Genomic DNA, 17,393 nt, shown 5'->3' with positions numbered 1-17,393 from the left:
CTATCGATACCTATCATTTATAGAATTCAAAATTTTACTATAAATGCTAAATATTTTAATTTATTTTGTTAATTTAAAAAATGTTCATCTAAAATATACTTAAATATGTTATAGTCTTAGTTAAACATTGTTAAAAAATGTTAAAGCTGGTAAGAGAAATAATTTTATCAACACAAGGATAGGGTCACACAAGTATTTAAATGTTGGATTGACCAAATCAAAGTCCAAACAATACTTTAAATCTATTTGAGTTGGGTCGACTCAGCTTGACATTTTTGGATGCACGGTTTCTAAAATTTAGATTTTAAATTATTTCAAATAAATCGAGTTGTTGGTTACCATGAGAAAAATCATTCATTTCAAATCCAATTTTAAGTTTTAACTTTTTTAAATAAAAACTTTGAATCAAAATGATCAAACACCATGGAATTTTATATCAGTTATTTGACCTTATCATATTCTAATTTCCAATCAACTGATCTTAATCAAGAGTATATAATAATAAATTTTTAATTTTATCATCCAAACACAAAATGTTAAATACATTGGTCGCAAATTTTATTTCCAACTTTTCTCGAATTTCAAATCAATTGAACGGTGAATGTAAATGATAAGTGGAAAAATGCAAAAGCTACAAAATACATGATGCCCAAGTGGAAAGTAGTATCAACCACAAGAAGTGCAACTAAGTTTTGTTCAAACTGAAATTGACTACTTGGAAAAGAAATAGAAAACCAAAATGACCTCTATATCACTTTCCTTTGGTAAGGCATAGGCCATATATTAAGAGTTAGGTCGCATTTTTGGGCTTTAATTAGTTGAGAAGCTCTTTGAGTACACTTTTTAACCACCACTTGTCTTGCCCATAAATAAAAGTGCAATATTGGCCTTATCAATGTCGTTTCATTACAAGCACCCACATGATATTCATGATGGTGCCATTACATTGACTAGTGGACTCATATGGTCACAACCATTGTTTGTAACAAGTTAGGGGCCTTATACCTTTTTACTTTAAAACATTTATTTAATTATTTGAATAGTCAATTCAAATATATTTTTAAGTTATGTTTGTTTTTATCTTTGAATTTTTTTAAAAATGATTTAGCATATGCATACCCACACTTTTATTTTATTTTTATCAAAAAGTCTCCATATGCACATTATTTACCAATTGGAAAATATATATCTATTTTCTTATGAAAAATACTATTTTCAAACCAAAAATTAAAATTTATTTTTAAAACTAAAACTACTACAAATGCTACGTAGTAGTAGTAATAATAATAATAATAATAATATATAAAAGAATTTAGATGAACTAGGGTATTAAAATAATACTTTTTTTTCTTTCCTGAAAACTTATTACTAAAATAAATATAGTTGATTTTGTCATTTATTTAGAAAAGTAAAAAAGGGAAGTGTAGACCGAAAACGGAAGCCCGGTCGTATTGGACCACTAACCGTATCGAAAGACGGCCCAGGTGACCCACTACTCTACTTCACCCGTAACCGTCATGCTAACTATAAACATTACCAACATATATTTATTTTCTCTTTTTCCCAAATGAAAAAAAAAACAATTTGTTTGTTAGTTTAAATTTTAATCATTTACATCGCATCACAGTGTGGAGCCGCCGCACGTGCGTAGTGAGAGTTTAACGAACAATTACGTATGGTCCATTCATCCCAATAAAACACACACACACAAAGATGCCTCTTTGCTCTAACCACGAGGGAACCATATGATGTGATCCACAAAAAATCACTTTCAACTATCTTATATTATTCTATCCTTCCTTTCATCTAAATCTAAAATATATTCATACACCTCATATTTTCAACTTCTTTTCATTCAATATATTCAAATCTACAATTTTATAATACCTCTCCCAATTTCTTAAAAATTATTCTATTAATTAAAATGCTCTCTAATTTTAGGATTGAAATTATATTATTACTGTTCCTGTATTTCATCACTTTTCTATACCATACTACAAACGCTTTAATATACAAAGTCATTGGAACATTTTCAGAAATTTAATGACTCTACTGTTGCAACAATTTTTAGTTTAATAATGAAACAGAAAATTGAAGGTTTAATAATGATCTTATTTCCAAATATATAGATTAAAATAGACAAGCACAAAGTACAAATATTAAAATAAACAAAAGTTATAACTATTATATATAAATTAAAATTAACAGGAGTCGTAATTGTAGGAACAAGAAGACAATAATATTCAAATCATGAAATAAATGTTATACCAAACTCACATGCATATAGCTAAGATATGCCCCAACTACATAATTGAGATAACTATGTGTATATACATACGTACTAAAATATATTATTAGACATGATCTTGAAACTTTGGACAAAATTATATTATCATTTGTTTTTCTAGAAAGCAAATATTTGAATTAAACAAGTTCAACCTTTTGTATCTAAAATGACAAAAGTCCAAGATAAACAACATATTCACATGCAACACCTTCTCTATGCAATTTTAATTATTGCCTCAACACTACATAAATAAAAACAAAATATGTATCAATACCAAAAATATATTGTCATCTGTATAGTTGTGTAAGCTCACCTAATTAATTGTTCTCAACAAAGGAAAAAGAAAATCAAAGGAATAAACTTATGTAAGAGTGATGAATATATTCAACCACCTGTCTCATAGTTACTAAGAATATTTTAATTACGTATTGAATTATACTTGACACTTGACTGATTCGAACATATTATTATAGTGATTTTATTTATTAATTTTATTGTTAAACTGAATATAGTTTAATTGACATGCAATATGTGTTATCAATCAACCAAATTATAAATTTACTCACCATTGAAAATTAGGAGACTAGATCTCTCGTTAGTCAGAAATATTTGATATTTTGTTATACGTTAAAAATATTTTGGTTGAGGTGTGATATTAGAAAATAGCCAATTTTGGTTCTTCTCCCTTTTGTTTTATTGGTGCAAGCAGGATTGTATTTTTAGAGGATATACATAAATGGTTAAGGAAAACAAAAATGGGGCGGTCCAACTACAAATGGAAATGCTTAAATCCCAACCCTTCAAGATGTCTATCACCGCTGTTTTACCTACCGCGCGAACCATCACTATCGCGCCTTTTTTATGCCCACATTTATAGCATTACAAAATTTACAGTTCTCTACTTCAACCATCATTCTTTCCAATTCTTTATACATATGATTTCCATCAACTTGTGCATAAAAAAATAAATAAATGAATAAGGAATACATGAATATGAACAATATCGTATAAATAAACTTTTATTTTTTTAAAAGAAAAACCAATTTAATTGAAATTAATCACAACTTTAAGTTTTTTAATCCAAATTTATGGCTAAATAATGAAATTCATCAACAATTGTTATGGTGTTATATTAGAAATAAAAGTGTGGTGTTGTTTTCCACCTTTTAAAATAATTCTACAGGAAAAAGAAAACGTACGGTAAAGAAGCGTTGAGATTCTTTAAATTTAATATGGGAATACACCGGGCTTTCTCCATTGTTCAGTCGTCTCCCTCCAATTCCTTCCTTCTCCCACACTCACCGTCTCCTCCTTCATTCACCTTCTCTTCAATTCCAAAGCATCGCTCAACAGTCAGAGCAATCGCCAGATGCAGACCCACATGTTTCTGAGTCAACATCAATGCTCAATCTTACGCCTTTCTCCCCCCTCCTCACTTCCTCGATTCCGTCGCAACATTTCGTTTTCCACTTCCAGGTACTTCTTATTCAATCTTCGCTTCTCTCTTCCTCTCCATTATTCCAGTTTCCTTTACCACCACCACCACCACCCTATCTCCCACTTCACTAAATACCATTCCACTCAATTCTTCTTTCATTTTCGCGCGCAATTTTCCTTTTACCGCTTGAACAGCTACGATTTCATTACGGATTGGATTTTTTTTGTGTATTGGAAACTCCGCTGTTTCTTGTATAAATAATCAGATGATTCCCACTTCAGTGTTTCTCAAACGGAGACTTCTTGTTCTTGTTCTTTTGTTTTGGTCTATTTAATTGCATGATTAGACGTATGTTTAACTGTTTCACATCATTTTTCCAGCAGAGCCTTCCCACTCCACTTTTCATGGACCAACCACTTGGATTTTAATGCTTGTCCTCTCTTGATCAGTGGAGGTGAGTCTGTCGTAGATATATCTTACGAAATGAATATCAATGCACAGTGGAACTTCCTTTACGAGAGTACGGTGGTATCTTTTGTAGACTTGTATACTTTGAACTTTCAAGACAGTCTGGTTTATTTCCTGGTCCCAAAACGGTTATGGTTTTGGCTTTTTATCGTTTCTTTCCATGTACTACCTGGTTGCCTTTGAATTAATTTGTTAAGCTACAGGACGACAACAGTTCTAATGTATGTTTGTGATTTGTGTACAAACTAGCGTTCATCTCTTGTACTGCTTCTTAGGTATCGAACAGATCCTGCAGATCTGTCGATTTTATTCTCCTCATGATGGTGATTCTATGGCAGGGATATGGGAGGGGTGTTCTCAAAAGAAACATGATCGGGTACGGACTTCAATGTGTACAAGCAGCTCAACTGATCAGAATGCCAGTGGATATAGAGTTAACCCGAATATTTTTTCTCAGGTGAGTGTTGGATTGGGCTGAAAAGCTCTTTTATCTTTTGGTTTCTGCATTAAGGTCCTATTGCCAACTTGCTTGGTATCTTGCCTTGTGCATCTATATTTTGCCGTTTCGTAACTTGATGAATTAACTTTGTGTAAATGATGGGCAGTATTTGTGTGATCTGTACTCTTAGATCTTCCGTTTCAACCATGCATTACTGTTCATTATATACAAGCATCTGTATGTCCAGAACTATTTAATTTTAAGAAACATTGCTGCTAGAGCAAGTTCGTGATTTTTTTTAATCTCTTTCCATATAGAGAACTTCTTATTATATAACTATGCTTTTAGTTCACAATAAATTGCTGATTTCTGATAATGATGCACTGGAATTGTATCAGGCTATCCAAGCTAAGGTTGCGGTCAAAGTTGTATTTTCATGTTGCCTTTTAAGTTTGACACAAGTTACCTCTGTTAAATCTATAGCCAAAACTGTCATAGAGATATTCCCCTTTATCGTTCAAAATTTTGGAGGTAGCTTGCCATTTGCATGTGTATCAAATGCCTTGAACAAACCGACACCCCTTCAATTGGATGTATACCTGCCTGCTTTTCGAGATATCAGATGGAGTTTTGCACGACTGATATACCTATTCAACATTCAACTTGAGAGAAATGTTGGCACGTAAGTGAGGTGCATATTTGTTACCCTTGTTCATATTTTGGGGGAGTAGTTTTTACTCATCTGAATTGATACTGTGATAGACTTCAAATGTAACAAAAGAAATAGAGAAATTGCAAGAACCCTGTATTCCATGAATGTCTTGCATTACTCTCTATTATTTTCTTTTTATTTTTCCAGAATAGATCCCTTTTCTTACAAGTTTGTGAAATCATTTGGGCTTCCTTTTTATTTTCTTTTCCAAATTTGAAGGTTCTTAGTGGTGCTCCTTGTGGCATGCATCTCATTCATTTTGATCGGTGGTTTCTTGTTCTTCAAGCTCAGGTACTCTACTTTTCTTCTTTTCTGCTATGTGCTAAACTGCAGCTTTAAGCAGACTTCATGCTGTAGATGGTAAGATCTGATCTATAGCATACTTAACCCTTCCCATTGCAAGCATGGAAAAGTGAGTTATTCTGTTTTGTTACCTGTGTTCAAAAATGGAGAGTTCAAGTTGGAGGATTTTGGATCTGTTGGGGTATAACTATCGTCTCCTATTCCTCCAATCACTTTCCCTTGTCAGTTTTGGGGAAAAAAGAACTGCATTGATTACTGCAACAGTTATACTAAAAAATAAGATATGGCAGGAGGAGCAAAGGCCTGTTTTGTTATAATTGTGTCTTCAATTTTCTATTTAAAATAATAAATACATTTTTTTAACAATTTATATGTGTTCATTTTTTTATTTTTGATACTAAGATTATTGGCAATCTAGTTTTATGTTATAACTTTTCCGTCAGTTGATTTTTATTACTTAAACTTCTAATATGTCACATACTGACATACGAAATTGTTGGAATCAGTTGTTAGTTTGATTCTTGTCTGTTAGCTCATTGACACTTCCTTCATGTGATGCACATCCTTATTTGCCAATCTTGGAGTGTCTTGTACAGAGGTAGCACTCAATCTCTGGAGGACTGCTTATGGGAAGCATGGGCATGTCTATGTTCATCATCTACTCACTTGAAAGTATGCTGCATTTTCATTTTAAGGTCCTTGAAATCTATGTTATTAATGATGAACGTCAACTTTTTTCTTAAAATCATTTAAGTATCTAAGAACTTTTATCTGACTTAGAAAGTTTTATATTTTTTAACCACCAGCAAACAACACGAGTTGAACGAGTTATAGGCTTCATTCTTGCCATATGGGGCATATTATTCTACTCTCGTCTACTTAGCACAATGACAGAGCAGTTTAGGGTAAGCTTAAAGACAAAAAGAAAACAGAAGAGAAAGTAGTTGCTTACAGAAGCTTATCACCTATGCTTGTTGTTTGGGCAGCATAACATGCAAAGGCTGAGGGAAGGTGCACAAGTTCAAGTTTTGGAATCTGATCACATCATCATTTGTGGTGTCAATAGTCATTTGACTTTTATACTGAAGCAGCTAAACAAATACCATGAATTTGCTGTTCGCTTAGGCACTGCAACTGCTAGGTAACTGTTGCTCCTCTTTTCATAGAGTCTATGTCAACACCATGTGTTATAAACATTGATAAGTACAGTTTCTTTTTGGTCAATAAATATTTCAGGAGACAGAGAATTCTACTCATGTCAGATCTTCCAAGGAAACAAATGGACAAGTTAGCTGATAATATTGCGAAAGATCTTTACCACATTGATATTCTTACAAAGAGGTAATCATGATGAAGTATTTTTTGTAATTATTTTTTTTTCATGTAAATAGGGGACAAATTATTTGCTGTCTTTTAGATCTGTATTTGGAGTTGCCTTATTTGATTTTCCCAAAAGAAGCGAAGTTACTGAATTATTTTCTCTGTTGCTATGATTTATCTTTGGTCTCATCTAACTCGGTTGAGCTTTTGGCTTCACAGTTGTAGTCTCAGCTTAACTAAATCATTTGAAAGAGCTGCTGCCAGTATGGCACGAGCGGTAATCATACTGCCAACAAAAGGAGACCGGTAAGAAATTGTTTGTTACAAGTATATTTCTTTATTTTCGTGTCCTGTTGTTTCATTGCGTGGTTTTCTTTCCTTATTATCATTTTTTCTCTGACAGTTTTGAACCCGTCTTTGTTTAGTAAAGATAGCGATTCTGTGCAAATGCTACTGAACTTTAGTAGTTGGCTCCAAAGTTGATGCAATTTGTATGAACTGTTGATCTAGATTAATAGTTTTATGGAGTGGGGATGACTATTCTGGTTTCCATAAATTGTAATAAAATGTAGGTAGTTGCTTTTGACCTTTATATAAAGTTTCATCCAATTTCAAGAATGTCACTCCTTTCAGAGAAGTTGAAGTTCGTCCAATGGCTTATTATTATTATTATTAATTTATTAATTTTTGAAGGCGACAAAAGACACATATTTTAGCATTTCTTCCAAAGCTTTATAAGAGTTAATCTGTCCTTTCAAAGGGTAGGTGGGTTAGTTTCATAATACTTTTAATATTTTGTTTTCTTCCAGTATTTTATGGTTCCTTGATTGTATTTATGTGATAGACAAATATGATTACTTCGCTTTGTTCCTTCCACTGTTCTCCAGTGGATATCGAGATGAATTATCCTCTTGTGTAGGTTTCTCAGACATCCTTAAATTTCTTTTTCTTCTACAATTGTGGTGCTATAGGAAGTAATCGTTGTTATAAGAAACTTTTTTGAGTAGTTATCCTGGAGACTTTTAGAAGGAAAGTTACTTTTGGGACCAATTGATGACAAAGGTTTCTTGGATATGTAGTCACAGTCATTCCAGCTAAATAGTGCTTTTGGTACCCATTCAGTTAACTAAAATGCAGTTGAAATTGAGGTATTGTCCAGTCTAGGATGCAGGATTGCTTATTTTAATCTTGAATAAGAGAAATCAATGTTGGAATTGTTGATTAACTAAAGCATATTGCACACAAGTTTATTAGGTATGAAGTTGATACAGATGCATTTCTCTCTGTTCTTGCACTTCAACCCATTGCAAATATGGACTCCATCCCAACTATTGTTGAGGTATGCTACCAACAAATAAAACTTGATCAATTTGCCAAATTTCACCTACGAATAGCTAAATTTGAACCTTTTCTTTTTCAATTCAGGTTTCTAGTTCCAACACATGTGAGCTCTTGAAGTCCGTCACAGGACTGAAGGTAGAGCCAGTGGAGAATGTTGCCTCTAAATTATTTGTCCAGTGTTCACGGCAAAAGGGACTCATAAAAATTTACAGACACTTGTTGAACTATCGGAGTAAGTAATAAATTTGCAGTTATCCTAATTGCATAGGAAAGTACAGGGAGAAACTTATTTCCTGGAACAACTGGAAGAAAAATTGAAAAAAGAAACTTTCATCTTCTCATTCAAGTGTTGTCACGAAGGATGACTAGATGAATCACAAGAATTAAGGAAGTAAAAGACTAGATGCTCGTAACATTTAAAAACTTATTCTTTAATTTGTTGGCATTTCTTTTTCTCGTTTACTTAAATTTGTAATGCTGTAAATTGCAGAAAATGTATTTAATCTATTCAGTTCCCCCAATTTTGTTGGTCTAAATTATAAAGAATTACGCCAAGGATTTCATGAGGTACTTATCCATCAGCTAAGTTTTTTCTCCCCTATCTCTTTCCTTTTTGCTGAATGGGTATATCTACAGGCAGTTGTGTGTGGTATCTATAGAAATGGGAAGATACACTTCCATCCAAATGATGATGAGATTTTGCAGCAAAATGACAAGGTATGAATAACAATCCCCCAAAAGCTAATTTTCTCTCTCTCACTCTTTCTTTTTTCTTTTCTAAAGAAAAGAAGCAGCATTGAATTTTGATGGTCCTAATCTGGAAAATGTATCAAATTACTGTGTTGCACCTTCGGGCATAGTAACTCAAACACCAATTTTTTTTTTTCAAGTTTCAGTGCTAAGAAAGATTTTGATTTTAGTTTGTTATAAATAAATAATTTCCTTTTCAAATAAATAAATCAGTACGTGCGCAGAAATGGACTTCTCACTTCCTTTTTGTTTTGTTGAAGATTTTGTATCGAGTTCTATTGGACTTACGCCGGCCATCCGAAGAACAAGAACTAATGGTTTAAAATTCTTGGAACTTTTCAAGACACGGTAGTGTCCATTTTCTCTGATAGATAGATAGGCTGGATGGCCGTGAAGGCAAAAATCTTGATACTGCCCTTCTTTAGACACACAACATTGATTATATATTGTTCAACGTGGACAAATTGCTTTGGACTAGTGGAGTTATATCTGGTGGTCTGATAAGTTCTCAAGTAGTTTGTTTTGAAGGAAACAGCTTTGCTTAATTCCTTTTCTCAGTTGAATTTGTGCATCTCTAGTTACTGAATTATTTTCTAATGCAGATTCTGTTAATTGCACCTCTCCTTGGAGGACATAAGGGAACGGGTGGTCATACAAATGTGACCAAAGAAGGAAGTAATACCATTAAAAAACTGGAAAATATTAAAAACAATAATGTAGGTTTACTTGATTCTCTGGAAACAGATAAAAAGGGATTTGAGAATATCATCAAACATCCAACAAAACCTTCCTTCAAGGTAATATTCAAGTGGTCCGTTTGTATTTTCAACAAGGCACTAAGCATGGTAGCTAATTTTAACATTGCTTTCAGGCTTCAAAGTGGACTGAAGGACCAAAAGAATGCATACTTTTGCTTGGTTGGCGCCCAGATGTGGTTGATATGATTGAAGAATATAATAACTATCTTGGACCTGGTAGTGTATTGGTAATGCTCTTTTCTGTACGAGTATTTTTCATGTTTGCTAGACTACAATTTTTTTTACTAGATCTTGACTCTGCTGACATCACTTTTGGATGAGAATTTGATGTGCCCTGCGTTAGAATACTCATGCATTATAAACAGTAGTCGATGCATTCAACATTTTTTATAACCAAATTATAGATGTATAAAACTGATTCTTCAACCCCATAGACGCTAATCAAAAGTGAATGTGGTTGTTGGACCATAATAATTACCTCCTGTCTATATGCAGGAAATTTTATCAGATGCATCATTTGAAGAAAGAGAGAGGGCTAATAAAGCTGCAGACCACAAGAATTTAAAAAATGTCAGAGTTTCTCACAGGGTACTGGGTATAAGCATTTTAATTCGTTCTTTAAGCCACCTTCCACAAATTTGTACCTCTGTTTTGTATGATGCAGATAGGAAATCCGATGGACTATGATACCTTAGAGGAAACTTTAATTAATATTAAGAGGTCTTTCAATAAAAATGAAGATGTTCCTTTGTCCATTGCGGTGATATCCGACAGAGAATGGCTTCTTGGGGGTACGAATATTAAAACTAACTTGTGTGTTTCTGTGCTTGTATAATGTTTATATGTGTTAATTACCTGAAGATGGATTGCATTAACTTGCAACTTTTCAGATCCATCTAGGGCGGACAAACACTCAGTATATACTCTTCTCCTTGCTGAAAGTATCTGTAAAAAGCATGGAGTTAAGGTATTTATTGTTAATAACAAATCAATATTATCAATAACACAACCCTCTTATAAATACTATAGATCTATCTCTTTGACGTGTATATATTTATGAAGTTCGATCATATTATATCGTAGCTCCCTTTGTGTTTTTGTGGAGAAAGTAGGGCTAAATAGTATGTCAATTAATCTCAGGTACAAAATCTTGTTGCGGAGATTGTTGACTCCAAATTGGGAAAACAAGTAAGTGCTTCGTTTTGCAATATTTTCGTGTGCAGCTTTTTGTGTGTATCTAAATTTTGATGTAGCTGTTACAATGTATGTAGATAACCAGAATAAAACCTTCCCTGACATACATTGCAGCAGAGGAAATAATGAGTCTTGTCACAGCTCAAGGTCTGAAAACGCATTAAATATTTTCTGTGCAAGTGACGTCATGATTCAACTATATATTTTTGTGACACAGTGGCAGAGGATAGTGAATTGAACGAAGTATGGAAAGATATTTTAAATGCTGAGGGTGATGAAATTTATGTGAAGGTACATCTCTATTTCTTCATTGACGTTACCTACCTTTTGATAGTTTTGAACATTGAAGTAAAACGATCAGGTTGAAAGTAGAGTTCTTGCGCTTGCCTTAGTTGAGCATTTTTGGTCACGTCATTAGATGACTAAACATAAGTAAATGCAAATCATAGTAACGAAGTAGTAGGCTCGAGTTAAAGGTGAGACATAATTGCATCATGATTTACATATCTGCTTGCTACAGGATATCTGTGGCTACATGAAACAAGGGGAGGATCTCTCATTTTCAGAACTTTCTGAAAGAGCACATCTAAAGCAAGAAGTTGCCATTGGTTATATTAAAAACAATAGGAAGGTAGTAATGCTTAGTGGAATCTTGGAGAGAAATGTAATTATATAAATCTGATGCATTTTTATGGTCATTGCAGGTAATCAATCCCATTCCCAAGTCTGAACCGCTTTCTCTTGAATTGACAGATTCGTTAATCGTTATATCAGAGCGTGAATAACAAAAAAAAGAAAAAAAAGAAAAAAGAAGAGGTTCTCTTCCATCTCTATTTGTGGTGTTATGTTAATATATACAATCAATATATATATATATTTTACCCTATAAAGGTATAGAACAAAAAGTACCACACAAAATTGTCAAAATATTGTAAATAGTCTCGATATAGACACATCAATCATAGTGCTTCAAAGATTAAATCACAGTGTAAAATTCCTTTTGAAGAACGTATATTCATTTTTGGTTAAGGAAATCAACTCCAGATGTTCAGAAAGGTTGGATCATAGATATTAGATAGCATAAATTAGCCTTTAGAATTATATAGAGTTGGTGGAGTGCTGAATTGATATTTAATGACAGCGAATCTCTCTTGTTATTAGGGATTCCTACAAAAGAAACTACCTTTCTTGAGACAATTAATTATAGGAGAGCCATTCTAATTGTTGATCTTGAGCCCCACAATTAATTTTCTATCCTTGTATTGTTCTAAAAAAATGTATCTGTTTCTAAAATTTGCTTATTCTTGTCTTTTATATTTTTTAGACCTCTGTCTCCACATCTTAAACCTTTTATTCACATTATTTATTTAATCATAATAGGTATCAAATAATATCAAATTATTCAATACTTCACTATTATTACTTACAATATTCTTGTTTTCTTATATCTATATATGTGTTTTTTTTTCTAAAATGTGGTGTAATGTGGATAGTGATTAAAGAGAGATGGACATATTATAAATCTATTTAAGTGAATATTAGAATTTGATTGATAAATTCAAATGAGTGACATAAGTTTCATATTTTTTTAATACTATCACTATGAGCTTACTTTCAATCATGACCTCATATGAATTAGACGTACTTCAGCACTTTTGTACTCTCTAGTACTCTCAATTATTCATTCTGGTCAAACATACTTTTTTTTTTTTTTTTGAAAAACATCAATATGTCTATTTTAATTTCTCTTGCTTTTGCCTTGGCGTCAGGTCTACAAATACTTAATCCACTTCTAAATTTGTTATTTTGTTATCTAACTTCTACCAACATTTTTATAAATTAATAGTCTTCAAAACTAAAAGAAATTGTTTTTCTTTTTGAAATCTGGTTAAAAACTAACTTATTTATTTAAAAAATATGAGAGAAAGAAAAAAGAACTAGGGTTAATTTTAAAAATAAAAAACCAAATGTAAGTTTAATTTTAATTTTAGAAGATTAGTCCTATAAATACTATTACCATCTATTGGTTTTTACTTTTTACGGTTTGTCGTTTATACTTGGGAGTGTTCTTTGATCTGAAAACTGAACAAAATTATTTTTAAAATTTTGTTTTGGTTTTTAGAAATTGTTTAAGAAATGAAAAGATTCCATAATGGAAATGAATTAGAAATTGTTTAAGTAATTCGTACGGTTTGACAAAATTTGGAATATAACCTTATATTTAAAAATAATTAAAATAGGTATAAAATAATTAAAGAGTTAACATAATGGAAATGAATTAGATTTTAAACCAAAATAACGAAAATGTATAGGTGGGAAAAAGAAAAGTAGGTTTTGGTGGGAAGCATTAAGCAACAAAGGTGTAATGTCATAAGAAAAAAGGCGCTAAATAAATAGGGATTTGCATTAATTAAGAGGATCGTCCGGAAAGAAAATCCAAAAAGTTAAAAAAAGAAAAAGGAAGGAAAGAAAATAATGTTGTGAGAGTGAAACAAAGAGAGAGAGAGAGAGAGAGAGATATCCCTCTCCGCCTCCGGTGCTATGAACACACCGGTGTGGTGCTGAGACTCTCTTCTCAAAACCCTTGCCCTCCAAACCACGTTCTAGGGCACAATCTGACAATCACTATTCCCCTTCCGCCCCTCCTCTTCTCCCTTATCTCCTTCTTCCCCAACCATGGCCCATGGTGGCTACGGCAAGCGCAGGGTCAACCTGGCTGCCCGCCGATCGAAGGGTTTGACCGTTGAAAAGAAGCCCAAGTCCGTCTCCCTCAAGAACCAAATTCGATCTGCCGAGCGCATGCTTCGCAAGGTTCCTTCCAATTCTTTTTTTTCCTTCTTTCGCTTTTAGAAATCGTCGGTTGACATTGTAGTTCTTGAAGCTGTTCCAGTTCGTTTTAGGGTTTTGGATTTGTTACCTGATTTAGGTTCGGTATGTTTTGTTGCTGGGGTTTCTCTTACGATATAATAAAATAACATTTGATTCTTAGGATGGGTTTTTTGCATGTTGAATTTGATTCATTGGGATTACTGGAGTTTAATATCGGAAGGTTTTAATTAGGATAAGTGTGTACTTACTATATGAAGTGACTCAAATGTTGAGGTGAAGGATGTTAGGTAGGATTGTTTAGTTTCTGTGTGGGTTTGGTTTTCGAGATATTTTTTGGTTATTACACTGAGCGACTATCTTTTGATGAGGAAGATGCGTACCTTTGTTTTTTTTTTTTTTTTTGCTCCGACGTTTACTCTGCGTGTTTGTTGCCTTCTTAATTTCATTCCTCCAGAATTTACCTGCTGAAGTGAGGGACGCTCAAGAAAAGAAGTTGGAAGGACTTAGAAAACAGCAAGAAATTCATTCTCGGCTGGCAGTTGAGCGCAAAATATTCTTGCGTGACAGGAAGATAAAATTTTTTGGTAATACTTGGTAATAGTTTTTCTGTCATTTGATGGGGTTTGTTTTTCAAGCATGTGTCCAATTTTTATTTATTGTCTATTGTTCATTTTCTTTTAAAACCTTGCCCTTAATTCAGAGAGGAGAAAAATTGAAAGAAGAATTAGGCGACTTGAGAAACTTCAGCGTGCTCCATCTGGCCAGTTTCAAGATTCAGATATTGCAGATCAACTGTCTAAGTTGAAAGAGGATCTTGAATATGTCAGGGTATGTAATAGAACATTTTTTTTTTTGTAGAAGTATGCATATATGTACATATGTAAGTGTACAAGCATTTGTATACATTATGCATGCCTGTGTTTATGTATGTATATAATAAATGCTTCGATATACTGGAGATCATCTAACCTTTTATTTTATTTTCTTTTTTTGGTTGTAGTTACGTCATAGTCTTCACTATCCTTTCTTTTTCTAAAATATCATCATGACACATATTTACTATTTTTCATTTTTTCTAATGCCAATACAAATTCTTATATAACCCTGAATTCTTGCATTGTTGATTTACTTGTCTCATAAATTAGAGGAGGTATAAACTGTAGATTCAGCTTTTGTTGGCCACATGCTTTGTTCTTTCCCCATTTACCCCTGAATAAAGAGATCAACGATAGTTACAACAGATATAGTGATAAGTATAGCATTTGGATTTTCATTAACCTCTATAATTGCAGATATGAAAGTTTTTTGTTTGAATGCAGTTCTTTCCCAAAACAGAAAAATATGTAGCTTTATTTACCGGAAGTGATGATTCAGACATGGTTGATAGGAGAAAGAAGTTACGCGAGCAGATTAAAGCCAATTTGATTGCTGCGGCAGCTAGTGGAAAGGATTTAGAAGGTGGTTCTCTGACATATTTTCTAGTTTTTTTTCTTTCATATTTTTGTCTTAAATTTCTTTTCTGTGCCAAGTAGTTGGGTGGTTTTCTTAGAATATAGGTTTATGGACGCAGTGCTACCTACAACATTTAGCAACCTATGTTAAATTTTAAAATCAACTTATTAGAAAAATGTTTAAATGTAGCCTTTTTTTTTCTGAAGCCTTTGGGTTCCAAGAAAGACAAGGAACCTTTGGTCTGACAGGATACCTTGTGACAGTTATTATAGTTCTATTGGCTGTTTTTTTAAACTCTCCGTTGAGCAATTATAGTTTCAATCCTATTTTAGCAAGCCGTTGAACTTTTTGTCATCTCTATGTTAGTAACTTGTTGAACAACTTTTTCATTTAAACAATTTCCATTTGCTCAATGGAAATTGGTTTTCATATATAGAAAGAATACATTTCCCCTAAAATTTTGAATGTTGTAGTTTTTTATAGTTGTTTCTATCAAAATCTTAATATGCTCTTTTTAATGACGTGGAATCGACTCAAACAGAGACCGGTAGTGAGGATGATGGGTTGCTTGACATGAGCGAGGATGATTTCTTCTTATGTGGCAGCTCAAGTGATGAAGCAGATGCAGATGATGAGTGGACAGATAAAAGCACAAGGTATGCAGCCTTTGAAGTTTCTTGCTTTTCTTGTTTGATCATTTTTTGCGAGGGTTTGGCTGTTTGGGTATATTGAATGATCATCCTATGCTTTGGCAGGGAACAAGCTTCCAGTACTTCCGGCAAAGCAGCATCCGGCATGTCTAGTGATGAAAAAAATCATCAGGTTTAAATATGATTGCTTTTGTCTTGTTCCTGCCACGCACATCACTTTTTCCATCCTCTTATTTGACTAGCATTTTATGTAGAGGCAGATTTCTGCCAGAGCCTTGATGCCTCCTCCTCGTCCAACCAAATCATTTTCAAGTTCAGCTCAAGCTTGGACAAAAGCTGGATCTTCGGTGAGAAAATCTTCAACAAATCACAGGGCTGAGTTTTCTACATCCAGCAATACATCAGGTGGTAGAAGTGGATCTTTTAAAGCTAGGGGATCTTCAAACTCCTCGCATACAGGTCAGAGCAGTAATATAAGTTCCAATTCTGATGCTCACAAACCCAGAAGAAAGAGGAGGCCAAAAAAGAAAAAACAACAGGTATACCCCCATTTTTCCAAAAACTTCACTCCTTCACGCTAATATTTGTCTTCTACTTCATAAACTCCTTTGCTAAGATAATTGAAATTCAATATACGGAAAATTCTTATTGAAATAACTTGATAATTATAGCAGTATAGCAAGTATAAATGTAAATTGCATATTCCTTATAAGAAGTTGGCTGTTGCTTCAAGTCCCCTCTCACTCACCGGTCACCACTGTACACGCACTTATGAATTATTGATATCCATGTGCTTGTGAAAGTACTTTGTACTCATCGACCAGTCCCCTTTTCACAGGTATGATAGATTGGCCTCGGCGAGCTGTAACATTACAAGCCTAAACCTGACTTCTGAAGTGGATTCTGAATCTTAACCCTTCCATGAAAGTATCTTATCGGCTCTCGACCCTTTTGGCAGTTTGCTGCGTATATCAAGGGTTTGAGAAAAATTATTTCCTTTAGTTGTGTAATGATCTATGATCTTTTATTGTGGCTCTTTTTTCCTTTCTTGCTTTCTTCCCTTTTGGATCATCAGAAAAATCTTCACAGGTTGTGGTTTTGGGTTGTTTTCTTTTCTATACGGTTGAAACTTGTATTGAAACCTGAATCTTATATACCATGCTTCCTCTGTGGCCTTTCTCAAAATTACTCCCACTACTTCTTTGGAGTTCACCCTATTTTACCTACTATATATTGATATCACACAAGAAATAACGGTGTTTTAAATTATTGACGGATTGGATCTTATTACTATGTAAATTATTAATGTTTAAATTGTACAAATTAGAACTCGAAACGGAACAGAAGAATTTTATAATGAGAAGTCCATGTAAAAGAACATAAACTTTGTATACATACTCCCTTAAAGAAAATGACAATATTGTTATCATATAATTTCTTCTCAGATAAAAG

At 33.2% G+C, this 17,393-nt stretch overlaps 2 protein-coding genes across 6 annotated transcripts; both read left to right on the top strand.

Moving 5' to 3' along the window:
• Positions 1 to 3,482: 3,482 nt before the first annotated feature.
• Positions 3,483 to 12,236, top strand: LOC101217088 (putative ion channel POLLUX-like 2). 4 transcript variants are annotated; one of them, XM_031883408.1, is made up of 24 exons: positions 3,493 to 3,763; positions 4,106 to 4,179; positions 4,532 to 4,650; positions 5,031 to 5,314; positions 5,564 to 5,635; positions 6,244 to 6,319; positions 6,454 to 6,552; positions 6,634 to 6,788; positions 6,884 to 6,988; positions 7,187 to 7,273; positions 8,222 to 8,306; positions 8,393 to 8,540; positions 8,799 to 8,875; positions 8,945 to 9,025; positions 9,661 to 9,855; positions 9,930 to 10,043; positions 10,312 to 10,386; positions 10,481 to 10,607; positions 10,707 to 10,783; positions 10,957 to 11,004; positions 11,088 to 11,157; positions 11,228 to 11,301; positions 11,531 to 11,641; positions 11,715 to 12,236. In XM_031883408.1, exons 1-24 carry the CDS (start codon positions 3,657 to 3,659, stop codon positions 11,793 to 11,795), a joined length of 2,541 nt encoding a protein of 846 aa, XP_031739268.1. In that variant the 5' UTR covers positions 3,493 to 3,656; the 3' UTR covers positions 11,796 to 12,236. The 4 variants fall into 4 exon arrangements, 3 of the variants coding, with proteins under 3 accessions (XP_031739268.1, XP_011650951.1, XP_011650950.1); XM_011652649.2 differs by having other exon boundaries at positions 3,494 to 3,763; positions 4,109 to 4,179; positions 10,312 to 10,404; XM_011652648.2 differs by having other exon boundaries at positions 3,494 to 3,763; positions 10,312 to 10,404.
• Positions 12,237 to 13,446: 1,210 nt separating this feature from the next.
• LOC101219054 (rRNA-processing protein EFG1) lies at positions 13,447 to 17,138 on the top strand. Of its 2 annotated transcripts, none has more exons than XM_011652647.2 (8): positions 13,447 to 13,821; positions 14,294 to 14,423; positions 14,540 to 14,667; positions 15,159 to 15,297; positions 15,833 to 15,947; positions 16,047 to 16,113; positions 16,202 to 16,480; positions 16,780 to 17,138. In XM_011652647.2, the coding sequence occupies exons 1-8, from the start codon at positions 13,687 to 13,689 to the stop codon at positions 16,783 to 16,785; spliced, it is 999 nt and encodes a 332-aa protein (XP_011650949.1). In that variant the 5' UTR covers positions 13,447 to 13,686; the 3' UTR covers positions 16,786 to 17,138. The 2 variants fall into 2 exon arrangements, with proteins under 2 accessions (XP_011650949.1, XP_004134104.1); XM_004134056.3 differs by having other exon boundaries at positions 16,196 to 16,480.
• Positions 17,139 to 17,393: the final 255 nt, after the last annotated feature.

The sequence above is a fragment of the Cucumis sativus genome, chromosome 3, assembly GCF_000004075.3.
Source record: "Cucumis sativus cultivar 9930 chromosome 3, Cucumber_9930_V3, whole genome shotgun sequence".
NCBI classification, from domain to species: Eukaryota; Viridiplantae; Streptophyta; class Magnoliopsida; order Cucurbitales; family Cucurbitaceae; genus Cucumis; species Cucumis sativus.
Note: the sequence above shows the minus strand (reverse complement) of the source record. Positions and strands in the feature narration are given on the sequence as shown.